At 35.2% G+C, this 19,571-nt stretch overlaps 1 protein-coding gene across 8 annotated transcripts in view; it reads left to right on the top strand.

Moving 5' to 3' along the window:
• The first annotated feature begins 11,215 nt into the window (after window positions 1-11,215).
• The window catches only part of LOC106059497 (uncharacterized), a 106,563-nt gene continuing 98,207 nt past the window's right edge, over window positions 11,216-19,571 (top strand). For 4 of the 8 annotated variants that reach the window (XM_056032870.1, XM_056032873.1, XM_056032871.1 and 1 more), the window contains exons 1-8: window positions 11,217-11,689; window positions 12,253-12,380; window positions 12,523-12,566; window positions 14,605-14,671; window positions 15,334-15,664; window positions 16,190-16,267; window positions 17,441-17,497; window positions 18,035-18,094. In XM_056032870.1, the coding sequence (XP_055888845.1) occupies window positions 11,423-11,689; window positions 12,253-12,380; window positions 12,523-12,566; window positions 14,605-14,671; window positions 15,334-15,664; window positions 16,190-16,267; window positions 17,441-17,497; window positions 18,035-18,094 (1,032 nt within the window). In that variant the 5' untranslated portion in view covers window positions 11,217-11,422. Of the gene's footprint in view, window positions 11,690-12,252; window positions 12,381-12,522; window positions 12,567-14,604; window positions 14,672-15,333; window positions 15,665-16,189; window positions 16,268-17,440; window positions 17,498-18,034; window positions 18,095-19,571 lie in introns of all 8 variants that reach the window. The other 4 variants (XM_056032876.1, XM_056032875.1, XM_056032874.1 and 1 more) reach the window with 2 other exon arrangements.

Genomic DNA, 19,571 nt, shown 5'->3' with positions numbered 1-19,571 from the left:
CAACTCACCACTGGCGGTTTTTAAGGAATATGAGTTCACCTTGGTTATAATGTTTTTGTTCACGACCTCCGGCCGAATGACTGATCGAGAAGCACCAGTGGCTAGCAGAAAACGATAATTTTCAGCACCGATTTTGCCTTCTACCTTTAAAATCTTATTCTGCCCTAGCACGGCGACTGGGATGACGGTTGCGGGATTTCTTATTCTCTGTGTCGCCGGATTCCGCCCCTTGAAGCCGGCGCGTGCTAGTTTCCCTGGTAGCCCCGGGAACCAGTTCGTGCATTCATTTCTGATCTGTGATGGGTTCCGGTTTGTCGAGATCTTCCAGTGCAGCTTCTTTGAATATGGCCAAGTTCACCACAATTCCAACATCGTACAGGGGCCCTGGGTTGATTTTCTGGTATCCGGGTTGTTCGCCTTTCGTGCAGTGCCTCTGTCACCCTTCTGACAAGTTGTGCGAATTCCTCCTCCTTGACGTCCAGCCTTCGGCCCTGGTGAGTGCCCCCAGATGCGTCTTTAGCAGCCTCGTATGACAGAGCGTAAACTAGGGCTTCGCTTGCCCTGCGTTTACCACTAACTCTTGTGGCTTTCTTCAACTCAGTGTCTCGAAGCGCATCAATGAAAGCGTCTGTGATGATGACCTCCAAGAAATCTTGTGCGGCGGTTGGGTAGGCCAAATGTGCGAGGCGTTCGATGTCTGTCTCTAGCTCCTGTAGTGTCTCATCGGGGCGCTGTTGTCGGGTCTTCAGTTGCACTCGATAGACTTCTTGCAAATGTTCATCCCCGTATCGGAGTTCCATAGCTTGGACAAGAGCGGCGAAATCCTGCTGGTTCGGTAGAGACTGAAGCAATTCAGATGCTTTTCCTCTTAGAGATAACACAAGGGCGGTGGCTTTCTCTTCCTCACTGTTCCATTTGTTAACTTTTGCCGCTGCGTCAAATTGCTTCTTATACATGGACCAGGACACGGAACCATCAAATACGGGGGTCTTCATTTTCTTGGAGACTTCAGGTACAAATGACGTCATATCGGCATCTGGTACATTTCTGTGCTTGCATTGAGCTTGTATCTTCATTTCATCGATGACCTTCTCCACTGCGTCTACCCTCTGTTTCATCTGTTTGTCAATGTTGGTGATTCTCTCCTCCACAGCTTGCACGCGTTGGTTCATAGCCAATAACTCGGTTTTGATTCCCGATTCCATGAGATCTATCTTGTCATTGGTGTTTCCTAGCCCTGAGTTTAACTGTTCTCGCATAGAACCAATACTTTCGAGCACAGCTGCCATATCTGGTTCAACTTCAAAAAGATAGGTGTCCGGATCTGCTTCTTCCTCCATCAAACTCTCCCGTAGGCGTGCCTGTAGGGTTTCCTTATTTCCAATTGTCTTCAGACCTCCTTCACGGAGTTCCCGCTTCAGTTCCTTCATAAGGAGTTTGTCTAGCGTTTTCGTGGTAGCCATTATAAATCCCACTTCTGACACCAATTGCTATAAATTTCCAGGAAAACACTCAACAGGTTAATGATAATATAGATAAGGATTTAATGATTAAATAAAGAAAACACACAAACCACAGAATGTCAATTTGTTCTAGATCTAGTTTGATTCAACGAAATAAGCCGGCATCTACTATCATGTCTCCATTTCCTCCTCTCCCTTGTTCCACGCTCGTGTGAAACAGTGCCTAGTGCGCACCATGTATCTCAGTGCGGAAATAGAGTTACAACAATACTTTAAAAAATCAAAACAAAATCACGTCTTGAATATTCCTTGCGAATATGCGGATCTGACAGGGATCCGTCTCCCACGGGGGCCGCATGGGCGTAGCCAGGATTTGGGGGGGGGGGATTTTTTCTCCCCCCCCCCCCCACGAATTTTTTTTTAGTATGTATTTATGTGTGTGTGTACATAATCTTTATTGCATTCTGACCCTTCATTCTTTCGGAAGACGTTTATTGTGCCCTAGAATAGGTTCTTCCTGTAGTTAGTGGAAAAATTGCAGATTCCCCGCCAATACTAGCAAGGGGGTCTGGGGGAGTGCTAGGAGTTCCCACAGCGCGGGGCGAAGCCCCGCCGCCAAGCACTATTTCTGATATTGAAAGCCAACAAAATACATATTCTGAGGTATCTACAGTGTATTTTCCTGCTATTAAAAAGTTTTCTTTCAAAAACCGAATGTGCTATTCTTACTGACTTAGACCCTACCGCGCCGTTCGGAGCATTTGACGTCAAGCTGTTTCCATAAAAATCTGTCACTGGTAATGTCTGAAGCCTCTTCCCACCTGCCATGAGAACCTCAATGAATGAGTGGCGTCAAGTTGTACTAGGATATCAATGCAACTCTTCTTATGCGTAATTTATTTTGTCGGAGAAGATGTCCCGCAACATCATGCGTCGCTCTCTCACAATCTTACTAAATGGTCGACTCCCAGTTTGGCATAGGATTTCCTTGATTTAAACCCGATCTCTATAACTGACTCCTAAAATCTGTCTTAGCCATCTTTGTTGAGCCACATTTAGTGTTTTTCAATTTTGGCAGATGACTATTCACTGCAGTTTATTAAGGGAGCCCTGCCACTGGTAAAAATGTGTAACCACTCTTGAATACGCTCTTGGAATTAAGTGACTGTAGTTTGCTTTAGATTTTATAACGAAAAGAGAAGTTTTATCGTCAAAATCATCTGTTGGGGGTTTTCCACCTCAAAATGCTCTGTAGGGGGATCTTAAACTCAAAACCATCTGGAGGGGTTTTAAACTTTAAACAAACGCCATCTGTAGAAGAGGGGTTTTAACTCAAAACCCCCAATTGGATTGGCTACGCTGAAATAATTTTAGTTTGTAATTTGCTTTTTTTTATATTGAAGAGGTATTTTTAGCATTAAACCCCTCTGAATGGGGGTTTAAACTCAAAACCCCTTTTGCAACGCTCATAGCATTTTCAGTGCGTAATTTGCTTTTTTTCTTACACTGAAGATGTATTTTTTAGCCTCAAACCCCCCTGGCGGGGGGTTTAAACTCAAAACCCCTTAGGTTGCGTTCATAGATTTAAGTGTGAGTAATTTGCTTTTATTTATATTGAAGAGGTACTTTTTAGCTTCAAACTCCACTGGAGGGGAGTTTAAACTCAAAACCCCTTTGACTACACTCAAAACATTTTGAGTGTATAATTTGCTTTGTTTTTATTATTAAAGAGGTATTTTTTACCTTCAAACCCCGCTGAAGTGGGGTTTAAACTAAAAACTAAGTCAAAACCCATTTAGCTACGCTCATAACATTTTGAGTGCGTAATTAACTTTTTTTTATATTGAAGAGGGGGTTTATCGTAAATTTTGGAGGGGGTTTTTAAATCAAAATCTCCCTTAACTGTGCTCTTGGAATTAGGGGATTTTCGTTTGCATTTTTTTTTATAGAAGAGGGGGGGGGGTTAACTGCAAAAACCCCAAGTAGGGAGTTTAAAACTCAAAACCCCTAGTAGGGGGTTTTAAACTCAAAACCCCCTGGTAAGGGGTTTTAAACTCAAAACCCCATTGGTTGTGCTGGGGCAACTGATGGTTTAGTATTAAAATCTCACCTAAAATAAACAAAATCAAAGCAAAAAATCATTCACTAAATTCCGATCCTCCCCCCCCCAGGGGGGGATTTCATTTGGGGGGGGGGGTTTGAACCCCAACCCCCCCCTGGCTACGCCCATGGGGGGGCCGCCTCTGAGTTTGTGTGGCAACACAAACTCTCTTTGTAATCTTGTTTATATTGTACTTCACCATTGTCGCCCAGAGTGTCCCGTGCTATAGTCTGTCGAAAGCTTTCTTGAAATCAATAAGGATATGAAAAAGACTCTTTAGGGATAGCCTACATTGCAATGTTGCATATATATATATGTAGGCCTATATAAATAACTGCGCCAAAAATGGCACTAACTAATCAAAAATATATAAGAATTAAGAACCAAAGGAAATGTGTTTTTGTTAGAAGCAGAAACTAACATAATGTTCTATTTTATTTAAGAATTTGGTCGTACCTTTAAATTTACTTACACTTGCAGTCCGACTTGTATCAACTACAAGATAATATTTCTATCTTACTTAATTACTTTCACTTTTCCAACATAACAAAACAAATATTAATTACTTTTCCATTTCGTGATCATGACATCTGATCTGTGTCAACTGGCCATGGTAGGCCTACTAGTCTACTGACTGTGTCAACTGGCCATGGTAGGCCTACTAGTCTACTGACTGTGTCAACTGGACCCTGTCTACCTGATTCTATAAACAAATTCGTGCTTCCTACAGTTCAAATACGGAGTCACGATTCATGCTCAATATGTTGAACGAGCCCACTTCCTACAGGTAAAAACAATGAAGGTGAAGGGTATACAACTAATATAGTAAGATGCTGTCTTGTAGCCCCTCTTTGTGTACATCTGGATATATTTTTCTAGTTCGGCCGTCATCGCGTTTAAAATTAATAGTGTACAAAATATTTAGCTTCAAGAAATGTGTACAGATCAAGTAGGTGATTGCAGCGCTTGTGTTGTATAAAGACCGAACCGGACTTACACCGCCTCATAGCCTAAGCACAATGGAGTTTTTGTCATGTTTGGATTAAAAATGTTCACAAGCTTTATTGGAGATTCCATCCTTGATTCTGTAAATAGATCTATGTTTCTATAATTTATTTTTAGAGGTGTATGCATTACATCGAATATTCGTATCACTTCATAGTTTTTATTTCTCTCTAAGGATTATCGGTACTTTGTACTACTTGGGTACTTAATAATTAAATGTGTGTGTACTAAATTCAAAGTGTGTACCATCGCATCAGAACTCAATACAAAACGTTGGTTACCACATAAATGTTAATAGTAACAAAGGTTAATGTTTTGTTGTTCATTTAGGAATAAACCTACATTTCTTATGTTTGTCTATTTAATTATTATTTTTACTTACTCTGTTATTGTTACAGCTTTTTGGGGTCTCCTGTCACATGCTTAGTTCATCTTAGTTCGCTAATATGTTAGTTCATTGAACTTTACTCAGCTAAAAATAGTCTACTAAAACTATAGGCTCTAGCCTAAACTAGCTAGTACCGGTGCTTCGCCTTTATATACATGTTGGTTATACATCTCGCAAGTTCAAAGAAAATTATGATGTTAAAATGTATGTTGTTGATTTCTTCTTTAACCATCCTGTGGCTTACGCCGACGTAGTACATTATAAAACCATCACGCGCATTAAAAACAAACATCATGGGAGTAGCCAGGATTTTTTTTCGGGGGGGGGGGATTTTTTTCTCCCCCCCCCCTCACCGCAAAAAAAGGGTATGTATTTATGTGCGTGCGTGGGTGTGTACATAATTAATCTTTATTACATTCTGACCCTTCATTCTTTTGGAAGACGTTTATTGTACCCTAGAATAGGTTCTTCCTAAAGTTAGTGGAAAAATTGTAGACTCCCCGCCGCCAAGCACTATTTCCGGTATTGAAAGCCAACAAAATGCATATTCTGAGGTATATGTCACTGTAGTTTGCTTTAGATTTTATATCGAAAAGGAACGTTTTATAGTCAAAATCATTTTTTTTGGGGGGGGGGGGGGGTTAAACTAACAAATCTGTGGAGTTGTTTTTCTTTTAATTCAAAACCCCCTAGGCTACGCTCATAGAATTTGGTGACTGTAGTTTGCTTTACAATAAAATTGAAGAGAGAGGTTTTCCACATCAAAACTCTCTGTAGGGTATTTAAACTCAAAACCATCTGGAGGGGCTTTAAGCTTTAAAAAAAAGCCCTCTGGAGGAGGGCTTAAACTCAAAACCCCTTATGGCTACCATCGTAGGATTGTGTAATTTGCTTTTGTTTATATTGAAGAGGTATTTTTTTTAGCTTCAAACCCCGCTGAAGGAGGGTTTAAACTCAAAACCCTTTGGCTACGCTCATAGATTTTTAGTGTGTAATTTGCATTTTTTTTATATTGAAGAGTTTTTTTAAGCTTCAATCCCCACTGAGGGGGGGGGGGGGGTTAAACTCAAAACCCCTTCTGGCTACGATCGTAGCATTTTGAGTGTGTAATTTGCTTTTGTTTATATTGAAGAGGTATTTTTTTTAGCTTCAAACCCCGCTGAAAAAAAAAGGGGGGGGGGGTGTGACAAGTCAAAAACTCGCTGTCAGAGTCACTCTAAATTATCACAGCATTAATTATTATTTTTCATTATTTATTTATTTTATTTTAATTATTTGTCCATCCTACCCCTAAATCATTCACCCGCACCACCTTTTCCGCTCCAGGCTAGACTTAGTTGACCACCTTGGAGATAGCTAAGGCGCGTCCTTTCATTTATCTGCCCTTGATCGGGGACAGGTAAACACACAATCTCTTTTGTCTTGCCCGCCGGATGTCTGAAGGACGGTCGCGGTTGACACCACCTTGGTTTGAATGCAAGCTAATCCTTCTCCCCCCCCCCCACTTTCTCCTACGTCTCTCTTTGATCTAGGAGATTACTCGAGTCAAAGCGCCTCTCGACGCTCCCATCTTAAGGCTACTTCACCCACGTGTAAGATAATTCTTAGCCTAGGACATTTCCTGTGTCCGCCCACATTCTCCAGGCCTGTATATAAGTAGATTCAAATCAAGCCAGACCCTTTCACTCCTCTATCGCTGTCGATCGAGTCTGGACTATATCATTTATTCTCCCTCCTAGAGGAATACCTGGTGGTAAGCCGAACTTAATCACAAGTTCCATCTTAATTACTTTTGTGCTATTTCCATTGGATATCATCATGTGTATTTTGCTTAGTTCATTTATATTTAATTAGTGCATTGTGTATTTCTCACTGGCGTAAGTAGAAAACATAAACATGTGCTATGTATATATTTTAGTATTGCATTAATCTATTAATGCTACGTTGCTCAATTGATCATTGATGCAACCATGTATATATTTGTACACCTTATTTTATTTCCTTTATCTCGGTTGATCGCCTTGATAATTTTACTAGCGCACTGATACTGCGTTTAGAGAAGATATATGAATTATCTCCCCTTTACTCATTTTACTCTAATGAGAGTTGCGCCGCTTGAAGGGACATTCAAGCACGCTCCATTGTTCTCGACCCACGGTCATATGCAAACAAAGCGTCTCGGTCGCTGATCACCGCCCAACTCACCCCCCCCCCCCTTTCCTTTCTCTATCCACCTGTGTTGTTTATTTGAGACTATTATTTCCCCTTCTGTGTACATTTTTATATTATTACGTTCCCTTTTATGTACATTTGTATATTGCTACTATTGGCCATCTATTTTCCAAATCCCATTTGTCATCATCTCCACACTATGCTCTAAAGCAATTTTACCAATCTGACGAATGCACCTCAGTCGAGGGCATCGATAAGATGCATGAGAGACATGTCCTAACTTGTCTTTATTTATCCGCAGCCTCCCTCAGGTGTCTGCCTATTTAGATGCTTAGTGCTATTCAGCACTGTATTTGCCATCGAGAATCACCTATTGCCTAGCTATTGGATCAACGATCTATTTACCTGCATATGTGCTTAGTGCTATTCAGCACTGCACTTACCCACTGAGATCTACTCAACTCTACCACTTGGCGCTATCGGCATTGCCCGCCTATTCGACAGCCCACCTGTCATCTTATTAGGTGCGACGTCCCTATGGACTCAGGTCTGTGTGAGACGTCATAGCTACGCCAACCCTCTGCAACTCACTGGACATATCCTGTCAACTACGCTGCCCACGGCAGATCCGCTCTGCCCGCAGTAACCTTGTGCCCACGGTAGCCGGCCACCCGCCCTACTGTGCCCACTACAGATATTAGGACTTGGGATTGAGACTCCACAAGAACTATATCACCGGCGTCCCTCTATCCGCTAGAGCGCCACCTCCAGCTGCAGAACCTCAAGCCAGGACACAGCCAGCTGCGACATCAACAGGACAACCAGCTAAGTCAGAGGACAAAGTGACATGCTCTCTTATTAAGTGCTAGAGTGATGATCAAAATACCTTACTAATTAGAGATAGATGCAAACCCTCCCCCTTTTTATTCTTATATGTATATTTATGTAAATAAATATTCTTCATTTTTAACTTTTGTATCTATCTTTCATTGCTTTGTCTCGTTGCGTGTCTGCTCCCGATTCATATGCTGATAGGTTGGTGTGTGATAGCTTTAAAAATAATCATCCCCTAGACATAAAACGTGCCAAACACACGTCACATTTCCCCACCTGTCACAGGGGGTTAAACTCAAATCCTTTGGCTACGCTCATAGAATTTAAAGTGTGTAATTTGCTTTTTTATATTGAAGAGGTGGTTTTTAGCTCTAAATCCCGAGGTTGGGAATTTTTAACACAAAACCCCTCTTGGCTACGCTCATAGAATCTGGTGACTGATGTATGGATAGTCTTATATTGAAGAGGGGGCTTTATCGTAAATTTCGGTAGGGGTTTTAATTGGAATTCGGGGATTGTTGTTTGCATTTCTTTTTTGGTTTTGTTTTATAGAAGAGGGGGATTTGACTGAAATACCTCCCTGGTAGGAGGTTTTAAACTCAAAACCCCTTTGGGTGGGCTGGGGCAAGTGATGGTTTAGTATTAAAATCTCACCTAAAATAAACAGAATCAAAGCAAAAAATCAGTCACTAAATTCCGATCCCCCTCCCCTGCGGGGGGATTACATTTCGGGGGGGGGGGGATGAACCCCAACCTCCCTGGCTACGCCCATGCATCTAATAATTGTGATTGTCCTACGATAATAAAGAATTTCTCTTTTTTTTTTTTTTTGTCATATAATTCATGTAGGCCTAATATTTCTCTGTAGGCCTATCTAGATGCCTTTTTTTTTGTTACATGGTGGGGGAAGGAGGGGATATCCATAATATAGGACTATTCGTGTTTTTTTTTTCGTTCATTGAATGTCCAGATATGGCGACAATTAGGCCTATACACGTAGGGGCCTACTCCGTTCATTTCTAAATCCATGTCAGATTTAGAATCTTTAGAATCTACTATGTCCCATCTTTTCCAACTATGTTGATTTGATGTATTCTAGATATGATGGACATGTAAAACTTCAAATAGTCCGCTGATTTCTCTGCATCCGAAGCAATCAAGGATGGAGCCAATGGAGCACGTGCATAACCAAATTTTATTTTAATTATTTTAAAATATGAATATTTGTGATTAATTTGACCTTAGATCTAGATTATGTGCTTATTTTAAAAAAAATTATATATTATAATACGCCTTATTGAAAGTATTAAAGTGATCATATAAATAATTTTACAAGACTTAAAAAATAAATATGGTGTATTAAAAATTCAACTGTTGATCTTACGTGCTACTGAAACCTGCCGCCATATTTTTACATTTTGTCCACGATTAGAACAGTATATTTATGTATATGAACAGTACTAATATATTGTTTTCAAAAATAAGATCTTTTTAAATGATCTAGAAAGCAAATCTACGTATAGGCTCTATTATATTATAAGTAGATCTATATTTAGTTAGGGTATAGATAGTATGGTCATGGTAGCGGGCAGAGTTCGAACTCAGTCTCCGCGCCATCTTAACAAGCTTGAACAGATCTGAGATGCATGCGGGAGGGGCCTAGATCTAGATTCTAAAGATCTTCCATACATGAGGCATGAGGCCGTTTCAGGCATTTACCAGGCCACACAAGATTTTAGATACACTCTATTCTAGATCTAGATCGAAAATCTACTCAAGATCAAGATTATATTTATAGAGTAATATACTAGTTACTAGACCTAGATTGCCTAGAATCTTACTTATCTTAGATCTACTAATATAAATATACTAATCTGGATTATATTCAGACTAGATCTAGATCTTAGACTTATAGAATATTGTATAGCCTATATAAGTTTAACTATTATAAACTTATAAAGACTTGGTTTCAATCAAGATAGATCCTTAGGCTTATAGCAGTGCTCGGGGTCCTAGGTCAAGTGTCAAGGCCGCGAAATTTGTAAGATCATAACATAAAGATGGGCAGAGTGACAAAACTAAGTATCTCAGAATCTCGCCTGTATGATTGACTATATATGATCGCCCCCCCCCCCTCCCAGGAGCTGTTTCTCCACTCTCCATCCAAAAATAAAAAATGCCCCCTCTGCTAGAACTCATGATCTAGATGTGACAAATCTCTAGATATATATCTATATTATTATAATTCTAGATATAAATCTGATCTAGCTCTATATAGATCTAGACTATATTTAGAGTCATAAGTTGTTTAGTCTAAGTTGTGCATCACCATGGACTTAGTCTCCTTGTTAATAGGCTATAAGGTCCGGTCACTTAATTGATACTTACCTACGAAACCACTAATCACCAACCTGACTTCAGTCCAGTTTAGTACGTTAGATTATCAATCAATTTTAGACAGCTGATTAGAGAATTGGGGTTGAGGTCAGGAAAACATTAAATTGTCATGCTGCATCAACCTACTTTTATTTTTCATTCACATTGTAAACATAGTAAAATATGAGGACTAGACATACTTACCTAGTCTAAATTATTTAATCTAGATCTATAAATCAAGAATGTAGTCTCAGAAAAATTATGCTTTAAATACTTAAATCTATCTAGATCTAGAACTTAATTTAGACTCTTATTTAGAAATATAGAGATCTAGATCTTAATTTAATATTGTCATTTTGCATGTAATCCAGATATTGGTATGGAAATGCTTTGCTATTTCGATTTCTTGAAATCGCAGCTAATCTATTTTAAACAAGCTCTAAATATAGATATGTTGATGTATATTTTATATTTAGATCTAAACACTATTAAATTTAAAAGCATGTTTTCTTCCTTCAAACATTAACTTAGACACAGGATATATAAAATGCTACCTTAGAGAGTATATAGGAATAAAAAATCAGAAAACAGCTATTCTAAAGATCCCCCCCCCCCCCCAAACATTATTGTGGCTTTATAAATCTATGTAGGCCTAATTTGTGATAACAATTGCATAAAAAAAAGATTAAAAAGTATAAAAATATAAAGATAAGTTCAAGAGAGCAAAATATTACTATCATTAACTCCATGTTAAAAAAAACAAGTAAACAAGAAAGTTTTGACTACTGATAAGGCAGAGTGTGTATGTGAAACATACATGTGTTCTTTTAAAATAATTGAAATATTTGTTTTTAAAACTGTCTTTACTTATTGAAGCTAAAACATGCAGTTCCTATTCAAAAAATGTTATGATCAAAGTGAAGTTATTGATTTCCTTTTATTTTCTGTTGTGTCTTGCTAAAGGCTGAGTATAAATAATGCAGAGAGCTTTCCTGACAGTTTGGGATTCACTTAACAGGGAAATCTAATACCATTGTACCTGTGAACACAAGAGGCCCATTCTGCCCATAATTAACAAAAACAATGTCAGGTTTGTGGTTAGAGACAGTTTACTGTGACCAGGGCAGTGGGGACAGGGATAGTAACTCTAGCAATATTTCACTGGATATCCACCAGAAGATCCATCAAAGGCTGGATATGGATGTGAAAAAAACAATGTTGCTTGAGCTGGACTCTGAATTGGTTATAACAGAGAGGCTGTTTGAAGTCTGCGACAAGCAGGGGAGTGGTAGAGTGAAAGTGTCTGACATCATGGACTATCTCAGCACTATTGTAAATCAACCTTTCAGTGTAAGTTTTGATACATATAGATTTGTATTAACTCGTTAAAAAGTATTATTCATTTTTTAGTCCTATGTAAATATGTATAACAAACCAAACAGGAAAAATAATTAGTAAGATGTTTTATTTAAATAGCCAATAATATATAACTTACTAAAAAAAAACAACACTTATATATGCTAAATTACTACATAATAAAAATGGGCTCATTACATAAATAAATATATATAAAAAATTAGGTTATTTTGATTATTTTGATAACTTTTGATCTACAAATATATTTTGAAAGTATAATGTATTTCAATTTATTTATGTAAATCCATTTGTTTTTAATCTTTATTATTAGAGATCACTTTACTATCTCCATTGGATCTTAGTGGGGACTAGAAGACAGAAGTCCTGATTAGTACTTATATTCTACATTGTCCTCTTAGCACAGTATACTTGTTTTTGGAAAGTGCATACATATGCTTTACCTTTTGACCATACATCTTATGTTAGCAAAGTTATGAAAATAAAAGCATTTAAAAAAAAATACATTTATTATATACTCTTGCTATTTTACGATTCAGGAAAATGGTGATTTCAAAACCTTGATTCAGATATTAGATCCAGACAATGTAAATACAGAAGTAGACCTTGCTATGTTTAAGGCAGGTCTTCATCAATGGATTGAAGAAATGAAAGCTTATCAGTCCATGTAAGTGTCTTTGCTCTTTCATTTACCTTTTTAAAATTGTCATACATGTATTAGTTTCAGTTTGATTAATAATATATACTGTATTAAATAAAGATTTTTAATTTATATTATAATGAATTTTTGAATTTCTTTTGTTCTATAGGACCACTGACACAAATTTAACAGCTGATGAATCACTTTTACATAGTAAGAAAGAACTTTTGTAACATATTTAAAAAAAAAAAGTAACATTTTAAAAAATTCATCCTTTATGAAGCTGATGACTTTTTGTAAGAGCGATTACTTTGTTCTTAATAAATAATGAGATAGATAAAAATAGAAAATTGAACATTTTTCCTGTCCCAATTCCCCCCCCCCCCCTCAACAAGTAAAAAAAAATCCTGTTTCAATCTACTCAGAGTAAATAAAATTCTAGTTTGCATATAGATTCAGAATCGGAAACATATATTTTCTTCTCTTATAAAATTACAGATTTTTACTTCAAAAGAGAAGATAATTACATATCCTACGCATTTCATGTGTCAATCTAGTCATGTATGTAAATCAGTGATAAGTGATAATATATAGCTTTCCAGGCTGCTTCAGTGCTCTAACAGTTCTAGGGAAGAAGGAGCCCTTGTATGACTTTGTCCTAGTATATGGAATAAGAAATGTATCTTTATCTTAGTGTCTTTCTGAGTATTTTATTATGTTTAGTTTTTGTATTCGTAAATTATGGTTCAGTGTTTTATGTATTATTGCTAGATTACTCTTTATTCTTCTGTCCTGAAGGGTCTCTAAATTTCTTGATCTTTCTAATTGTGTTACTAATGTAAATATTCGTTTGTTATAAATCTTACAGCTTTATTTTGCGTTTGCTCTAGTTTTTTTGTTCTGTTAAGTTGAGGGATCTTAAACAGAGGATACATATTCTAATTTTGGCCTAATGTTAAATAGCATTTAAGTATTATGTTCCTGTTTGAATTGTAATAATTTCTTTAGATGAACACTGATGTTTTGCTTGATTTCTTAAATAACTTGATCAATATGTTGGTTTCATGATAACTTTACATTTATTATTACACCTAGATATTTAGAAAATTTATTATGATTTTGTTGAAGGTTGTATATATCATATACAGTGGACTATACATAGTTGTAAGTGAAATGAAGTAATTTTGAAAAATAACAGTTAACACTTTTACAAGAGAAATAATTGAATAATATAAATATACATCCTACAAAGTTACTCCCCCTGTTCAGGAAGTCATCAATGTAGGGTATTTCACATTTAATGCTGGAGATTTGTGTTTTTTCTTCAAAGGACTTGAACTTAATAATGTGATTATGTTTAGAATTGTAAGAAATTTAAATATAGCTACTGTCTGTAATGGCACTGTATCAGAGTGAAATTAAAAGAGGTAGTTCTGATATGGTTGGCTCCATGATTACGACACAGTGCACATGCCCTAGTCTGCATGCAAATGACACAAAGAAAATTGTACAAACCAAAGCAGTAGAGCACATTGTCAGGTGTGTGCGTGACTAAGAAAGGGAAGAGAGAGTAGTAATTTGGCCAGGTTTTGTCCTTTTCTGGCACACCCACTCAGGCAAGGCAATTTGACCCAGTACACGATTTAAACAAACCATATGCCACCTGATTAACATGCATGACTAGATTGTCACATAATGTGTATATGATGTAATTATCTTCTCTTTTGAAGTAAGGTAAGTAATTTTTTAAGGTATGTTTCCAAGTCTGGATCTGTATCACCAAACTAGAATTTAATGTACTCTAAGCAGATACTTTCATGTTGAAGGATTGCTTACCTTATTTGAATTAGATGACTCAGACTTAACTGACCGAAAATTTACCCTTTTTTTTTCCTTTAGTAACAAGATCATAAAATATCAGTGACAATAGTTACTGTAAACAATCTATATGTTCTATTCTTTTCATCATATACTTGTTTGTCTCCAATGATTGAAAGATTTAAATGGCATTTGGTTAAAACTTTGTTTTATTATCATTATTTTATTATTATATTTCATTACAAAGTTACAAAATAAAATATACTAAAGAAAAAAGTTATTATAAGAAATATATTACAGATTTTAATAGATAATATAGTTAAAAAGTTGTAGATGTTACATCTATATTTGTAAGATTTTTTAAAGTACACTTATGAACTTCTTATGACTAAAGAAATGTTAAAATAACTTATAAATGTTTTGTCTATTTTAGATGGTTCAGTGAGGTTGAACATGTTTATGGATAGTCAAGTAGAAGACTGTTGCATTATAGAAGAAAGGTAACTTGTTATGATAAATTCTTAGTGACCATAGCCATGGAAAAAATAAACAGAACATTCTTATGTGCAGCCATTGTTGTTTTTGTAATGGAAGAAATAAAGATTGCAGGACCATGCTTTCCTGTCATACAACCTTAAGAAATATTTAGAAACATTCTCAGATAGAAAGAGCTTCCATAGAAACAGAGAAAATACAGAATAATTTCCACTAGATCATTTTTTTTCTATATTTCTTTAATTCTCATTATCAAATGGGCTCCTTACAAATGGCTGGCAACTAAAGTAATACAAAAAAACACCAGCACATCAGTAAAGTGACTACTTCCACTCTTGCCTTCACTTATTTTATAGACTTTCATTATTGTCTTTGTTAATACGCAATTTTTTTTTCTAATATCTAATAGCTTTATTTCAGATGCACATCTTTTTTTTTTTTATTAATTTCAAAAATCTTTTGACAGGCTTTTCTTGACCAAATTTTATTTTTCATCTGAGATTTTTTTATGAGAGGCTTTGATGTGAGCTTTTTTTTTTTGGTCAGTATCTGATTTGCCTTTTTGATGTTGCACACATAATTACTTTCTGCATGAAAATTGAGTTGTAGGGATTTTCACAATTAGACTAAATGATTTAACTTTGTAATATGAGCCTTCTCCTTTTAGCTCAACTCTATCAGATGTTTTAAGTAAACTAGCAGATGCACAACACCAATGCCAAAGAATCACTGATGAGAACAGGGAAACGAGGGCTTTGCTGGAAGTGAAAGAAGAGGAGCTTATCAGCACTTGTAGAGAGTTGTCTGAAACTAGAATGGAAATGAAAAGACTCCAAGAGATGTCTGACATTCTACATGAGGCTCAAGCAGAAAACTCAGAATTGAGACAACATATTTTGGCTGCTGATAGAGAGTTGTATGACAACAAGCAGGCTATGCAGCAAGCTAAAATGGAGATAATAAATTTGGAACAACAAATAGAATCTTTTGAAGCTCAGGTAAAAACGTTTTTGTTATTTATATACATATTATTACATATATGTAGATATGGCATTTGGATACGTTTTAAATAAATATATTATCTTTCAAAAACCCAGTCAAGATTTTGATTTGTATAGTATTCAAGTATTTCATTGAAATTTGGCTATAATTTGTTCCCCTTTCAAACCTTGCGATGTATACGGCAGATGATGTAAAAGTCATGTGACCTGCACACCTTTACTTTTCCCCAACTAATGTCAGGTACCCATTCAGAGGTACCCTAAAGATCCTGCAATTAAAAATCCCAGTCTTGACCAAGATCCGAACCTGGGACCCTGGTTCATAAGCCACGCCTCCAAACAATGTTTTAGTATTGATAATATTTCAAATGGATATTGTTTGTGGTTATTTTATTTTTAGGTTAAGTCCACATCATTTAGAAAGACCTTGTACTCTAAAAGTGCATTAAATTTAAATACTCCAAAATATGAATTAATACTTCAGTATTTATTGAGGACTACATTGCTTTCTTTTTTGTTCAGCTGGCCAGTGTCAATTCTGAACTGTCTATGTCCATCCAAAATGAGGAAAGTCTGCGAGACAGCTTGAAAGAATTTAAAGTAAGTGATTATCATAAATATTCTCATTTAGAATTTTTGTTGAAGTAATTTAGTTATCACATTTAGTATGCACCATTAAATAACTAGTCTAGTTGAGTTTAATAAAGTTTTTCTGATGAGAAATCAAAAGGGGGTATCTAGGAGCTGGTTTTCTTTGCTGCCTTTAGGCGCTCAGTAAACACAACTCTGCCCGAGTTGGGTGTCGAACCTCAAGCCCTCTTCTAGGTAGCCAAGCCAAGCCAGGTTCAAGTGCACTTGGCCTCTCGACAACACTTCCCACTATATAACAAGGGTTGCTTTATTATTATATGCTTAATTTGATATGCAAAGTTCTAAAGCTGCATCTGGTATTATTACTATTCCCTGGTAACTAACAGATAAATAACAATTATACACACAAGAATAGTTACTAATTCATACTGCAGTGCTCACAACTTCTACAACTTCAGTAAAAAGATTTTGTATCTGTATAAATATTTATTAAAATAATGTTCTTGACCATACACAAATACAAGAAATATGTCTTAGATGATTGTCACATTGAATTTTCTGTTACAATAATAAACAGCCTTTAGTGCTGTGGAACATGTTTTTGTATTCACAGTTTTACTTTAGGTTTGTTTTACTATATCTATTAACTGCAATTGTTCCCCGTGGATAAGAAAAAAGAAAGTCTATATTGAAAGACTTTAAGATAACGAGTGTGTGCTGTTATTGTGTGTATTATATCATCAGTGAGAGCTGGCATTTGAGATAGTGGTAAACTCTTTATACATTATCTGTCCTCATATTGTACGGGGAACTGATACATTTAAATGACAAACACTTACAAACAAAATAATAAAAAAAAAACTAAGATAAAATAAAACAATTGGAACATACAATTTTAGGTCATTTTGTACAGTAAAATAGACATAAATTGTAAATATTCAAACATATTTATTACATACATAATTTATTTGTGTGGTACACTGCTTGATTTGATGAAATATTAATCTATAGACAGTCTTAGAAGCAATACTGTTGCAACAAATGATTAAGAGGAAAAGAATTATTATAAAAATATTTGTTCCAAAGTAACATCAGTAAATGTTATGGTCAATTTAAAAAGAAATTATTTTTTATAAATATCTATACTATCTATTTATTTACCTGGTTGCCAATGTATTTCAGGAGAAATGGATTCATCTTACAGAAATGTGCTCCTCACTTGAAACTCAACTAGCACAGGTAAATTCATGTTGTTCAAGTTAAAAATTTTTGATGTTATTATTGAACCGTTTTTTGGGGTTAAAAGGTACATTTAAAAAATCCTTAACAGAATAGTTAATGATTGCTTTTTATTTGCATTGCAAATAAGGCAATAATAAATTTGTCTAGTTTTCTGTAGTATAATAAAATATGGTTACACTCTTAATACATTTTGTATTGAGATATTTATAAATAATATTGTAATGGCGTACTTATACAAAGTATTGTATTCACACTAAAAAAAGCTTATTCTAACATTAAACACACTTATATAATTGTTTGATTACCATACTATCTGTTTCATTGCCCCACCTTGTTCGTGTAAAGCCTGGAGGCTTATGCTATGTTATATTTAGCAACACACCTGTGTCCAGTGTAACTTGACTTACTTTTTTTACTTTACTGTGTCCAGTGTAGGGCTAGATGAGTGTTAGGTTGAAGTGAATACAATTCTCATTTATCTTTTTTTGTTATTTTCTGAAGTAAAACTTATTTTTTTTTTTAAATCATTGTAAGAAAAATGAAAGAATCCAAATACTTGAGGAAAGCCTAGAGGATGTTTCCAAGTACTGTGAGGTAAGGCAGTCTAATTATTTTCAAACATGATTCTAGTTTAAGATTTACTGGGTTCTGTAATATGGCAGATGACAGGTTGTAAGCACTCGGGCATTGTGTGGACAATCCTTAGTGCACAGTAAAAAAATTAGAGATTTATACTGACTCTGATAAATCATTTTGTTCTGAAATAATTATTTTGTAAATTCCCCTTTAACTAAAGGCTAATTATACATTTTTTAAAATTTCTTGACACTATTTTTTAAAATCTCTTTATTCAAAAACTTGAAGTTGTTCTGATGTTGATGGATCACTTATTAAAGTAGACACAAGTAGCTTTCTTTATTTGATATTATAATTTCTATTCATTTTAGTCTACACAAACATTTAAATTACAACTAAGTCTGTCCACTTTTCCTGGTCCAGTACACAGAAAATTACTTTCTACTTATTGTTAATACTGTGCAGTATACAAACTATACTGCTACCTAGATATCAAATTGTGTTAGATGTGTCATTACAAATTATATAGCTTGTATACAGCTATATTACATCCACATGGTACATTTAGGCCTGTTCAAATATGTTTTTAATGTTTCTTTTAGAAAGAACTCTTCAAATAAATTTTTACTCAATACTTTTTGTGCATAGTAACATGTTGAAACCAAAATTTATTTTATTCTTACCTTAATTTATCAGAATTGTACAATTCAAGTTGTTTCTAAATATTAGGGAAAAAAATTCAGATTAACTAAGTTCTATATATAGGTGTATGAAACTGGGCACTGTATATAACCATATTAGATATATCTAATATAATATTAATCAGTATACCTTTATGAGATGAATAGGTGAGATAAAACATATGTTCTTATTCTATTTACATTCATTGCGTAGTCAAGACACAAATCTACAGCTAGCGTAACATCTGGAGTTAACACCAGCATACTTTTGAGATAAATTAAATGTGTTTAAAGTAGAAGTCATCTGAAAAAAACAAAACTAGAGGATGCTAGGGGAGAAGTGGCGCACATTTAGACATCTACTGACTTATGATTTAAAATGGTTTTGTTAATCCTAGTACAGCAGATTAAGATTATACCTACTTATTTTCTTTATAGTCTAAACTCAATGAAGACTACAACATTTTCTTGTCCTAAGGACATTTGTACATTTAATAGTATAGTGGTTCATCTTTTAATATGTCTTACTCAGTATAATTTTGTATGAACTATTGTGAAATGATTTTTTATATTTCTTTATTTCTTGCTATAAAGTCATTTATTTACTTTTTTTTTTTTTTTTTTTTTTTTACAAAGCTTATATAAACTCTGGTAAAAAGTTTGATCACATTATTTCTCCCACTCAATCTCGGATCTAGCTGAAATTTTGAGCAATTATTTTTTTATCTGAAAAAACAAAAAATTAACCAATTAGTTAATTAGCTATTGGTAATTAATTATTTTGTCTAGATCTATTACTAATTTAATTACATGAT

This window comes from Biomphalaria glabrata, chromosome 6 (assembly GCF_947242115.1).
Source record: "Biomphalaria glabrata chromosome 6, xgBioGlab47.1, whole genome shotgun sequence".
In the NCBI taxonomy this organism is placed as follows: Eukaryota; Metazoa; Mollusca; class Gastropoda; family Planorbidae; genus Biomphalaria; species Biomphalaria glabrata.
This window is presented reverse-complemented; position numbering and strand designations above follow the sequence as displayed.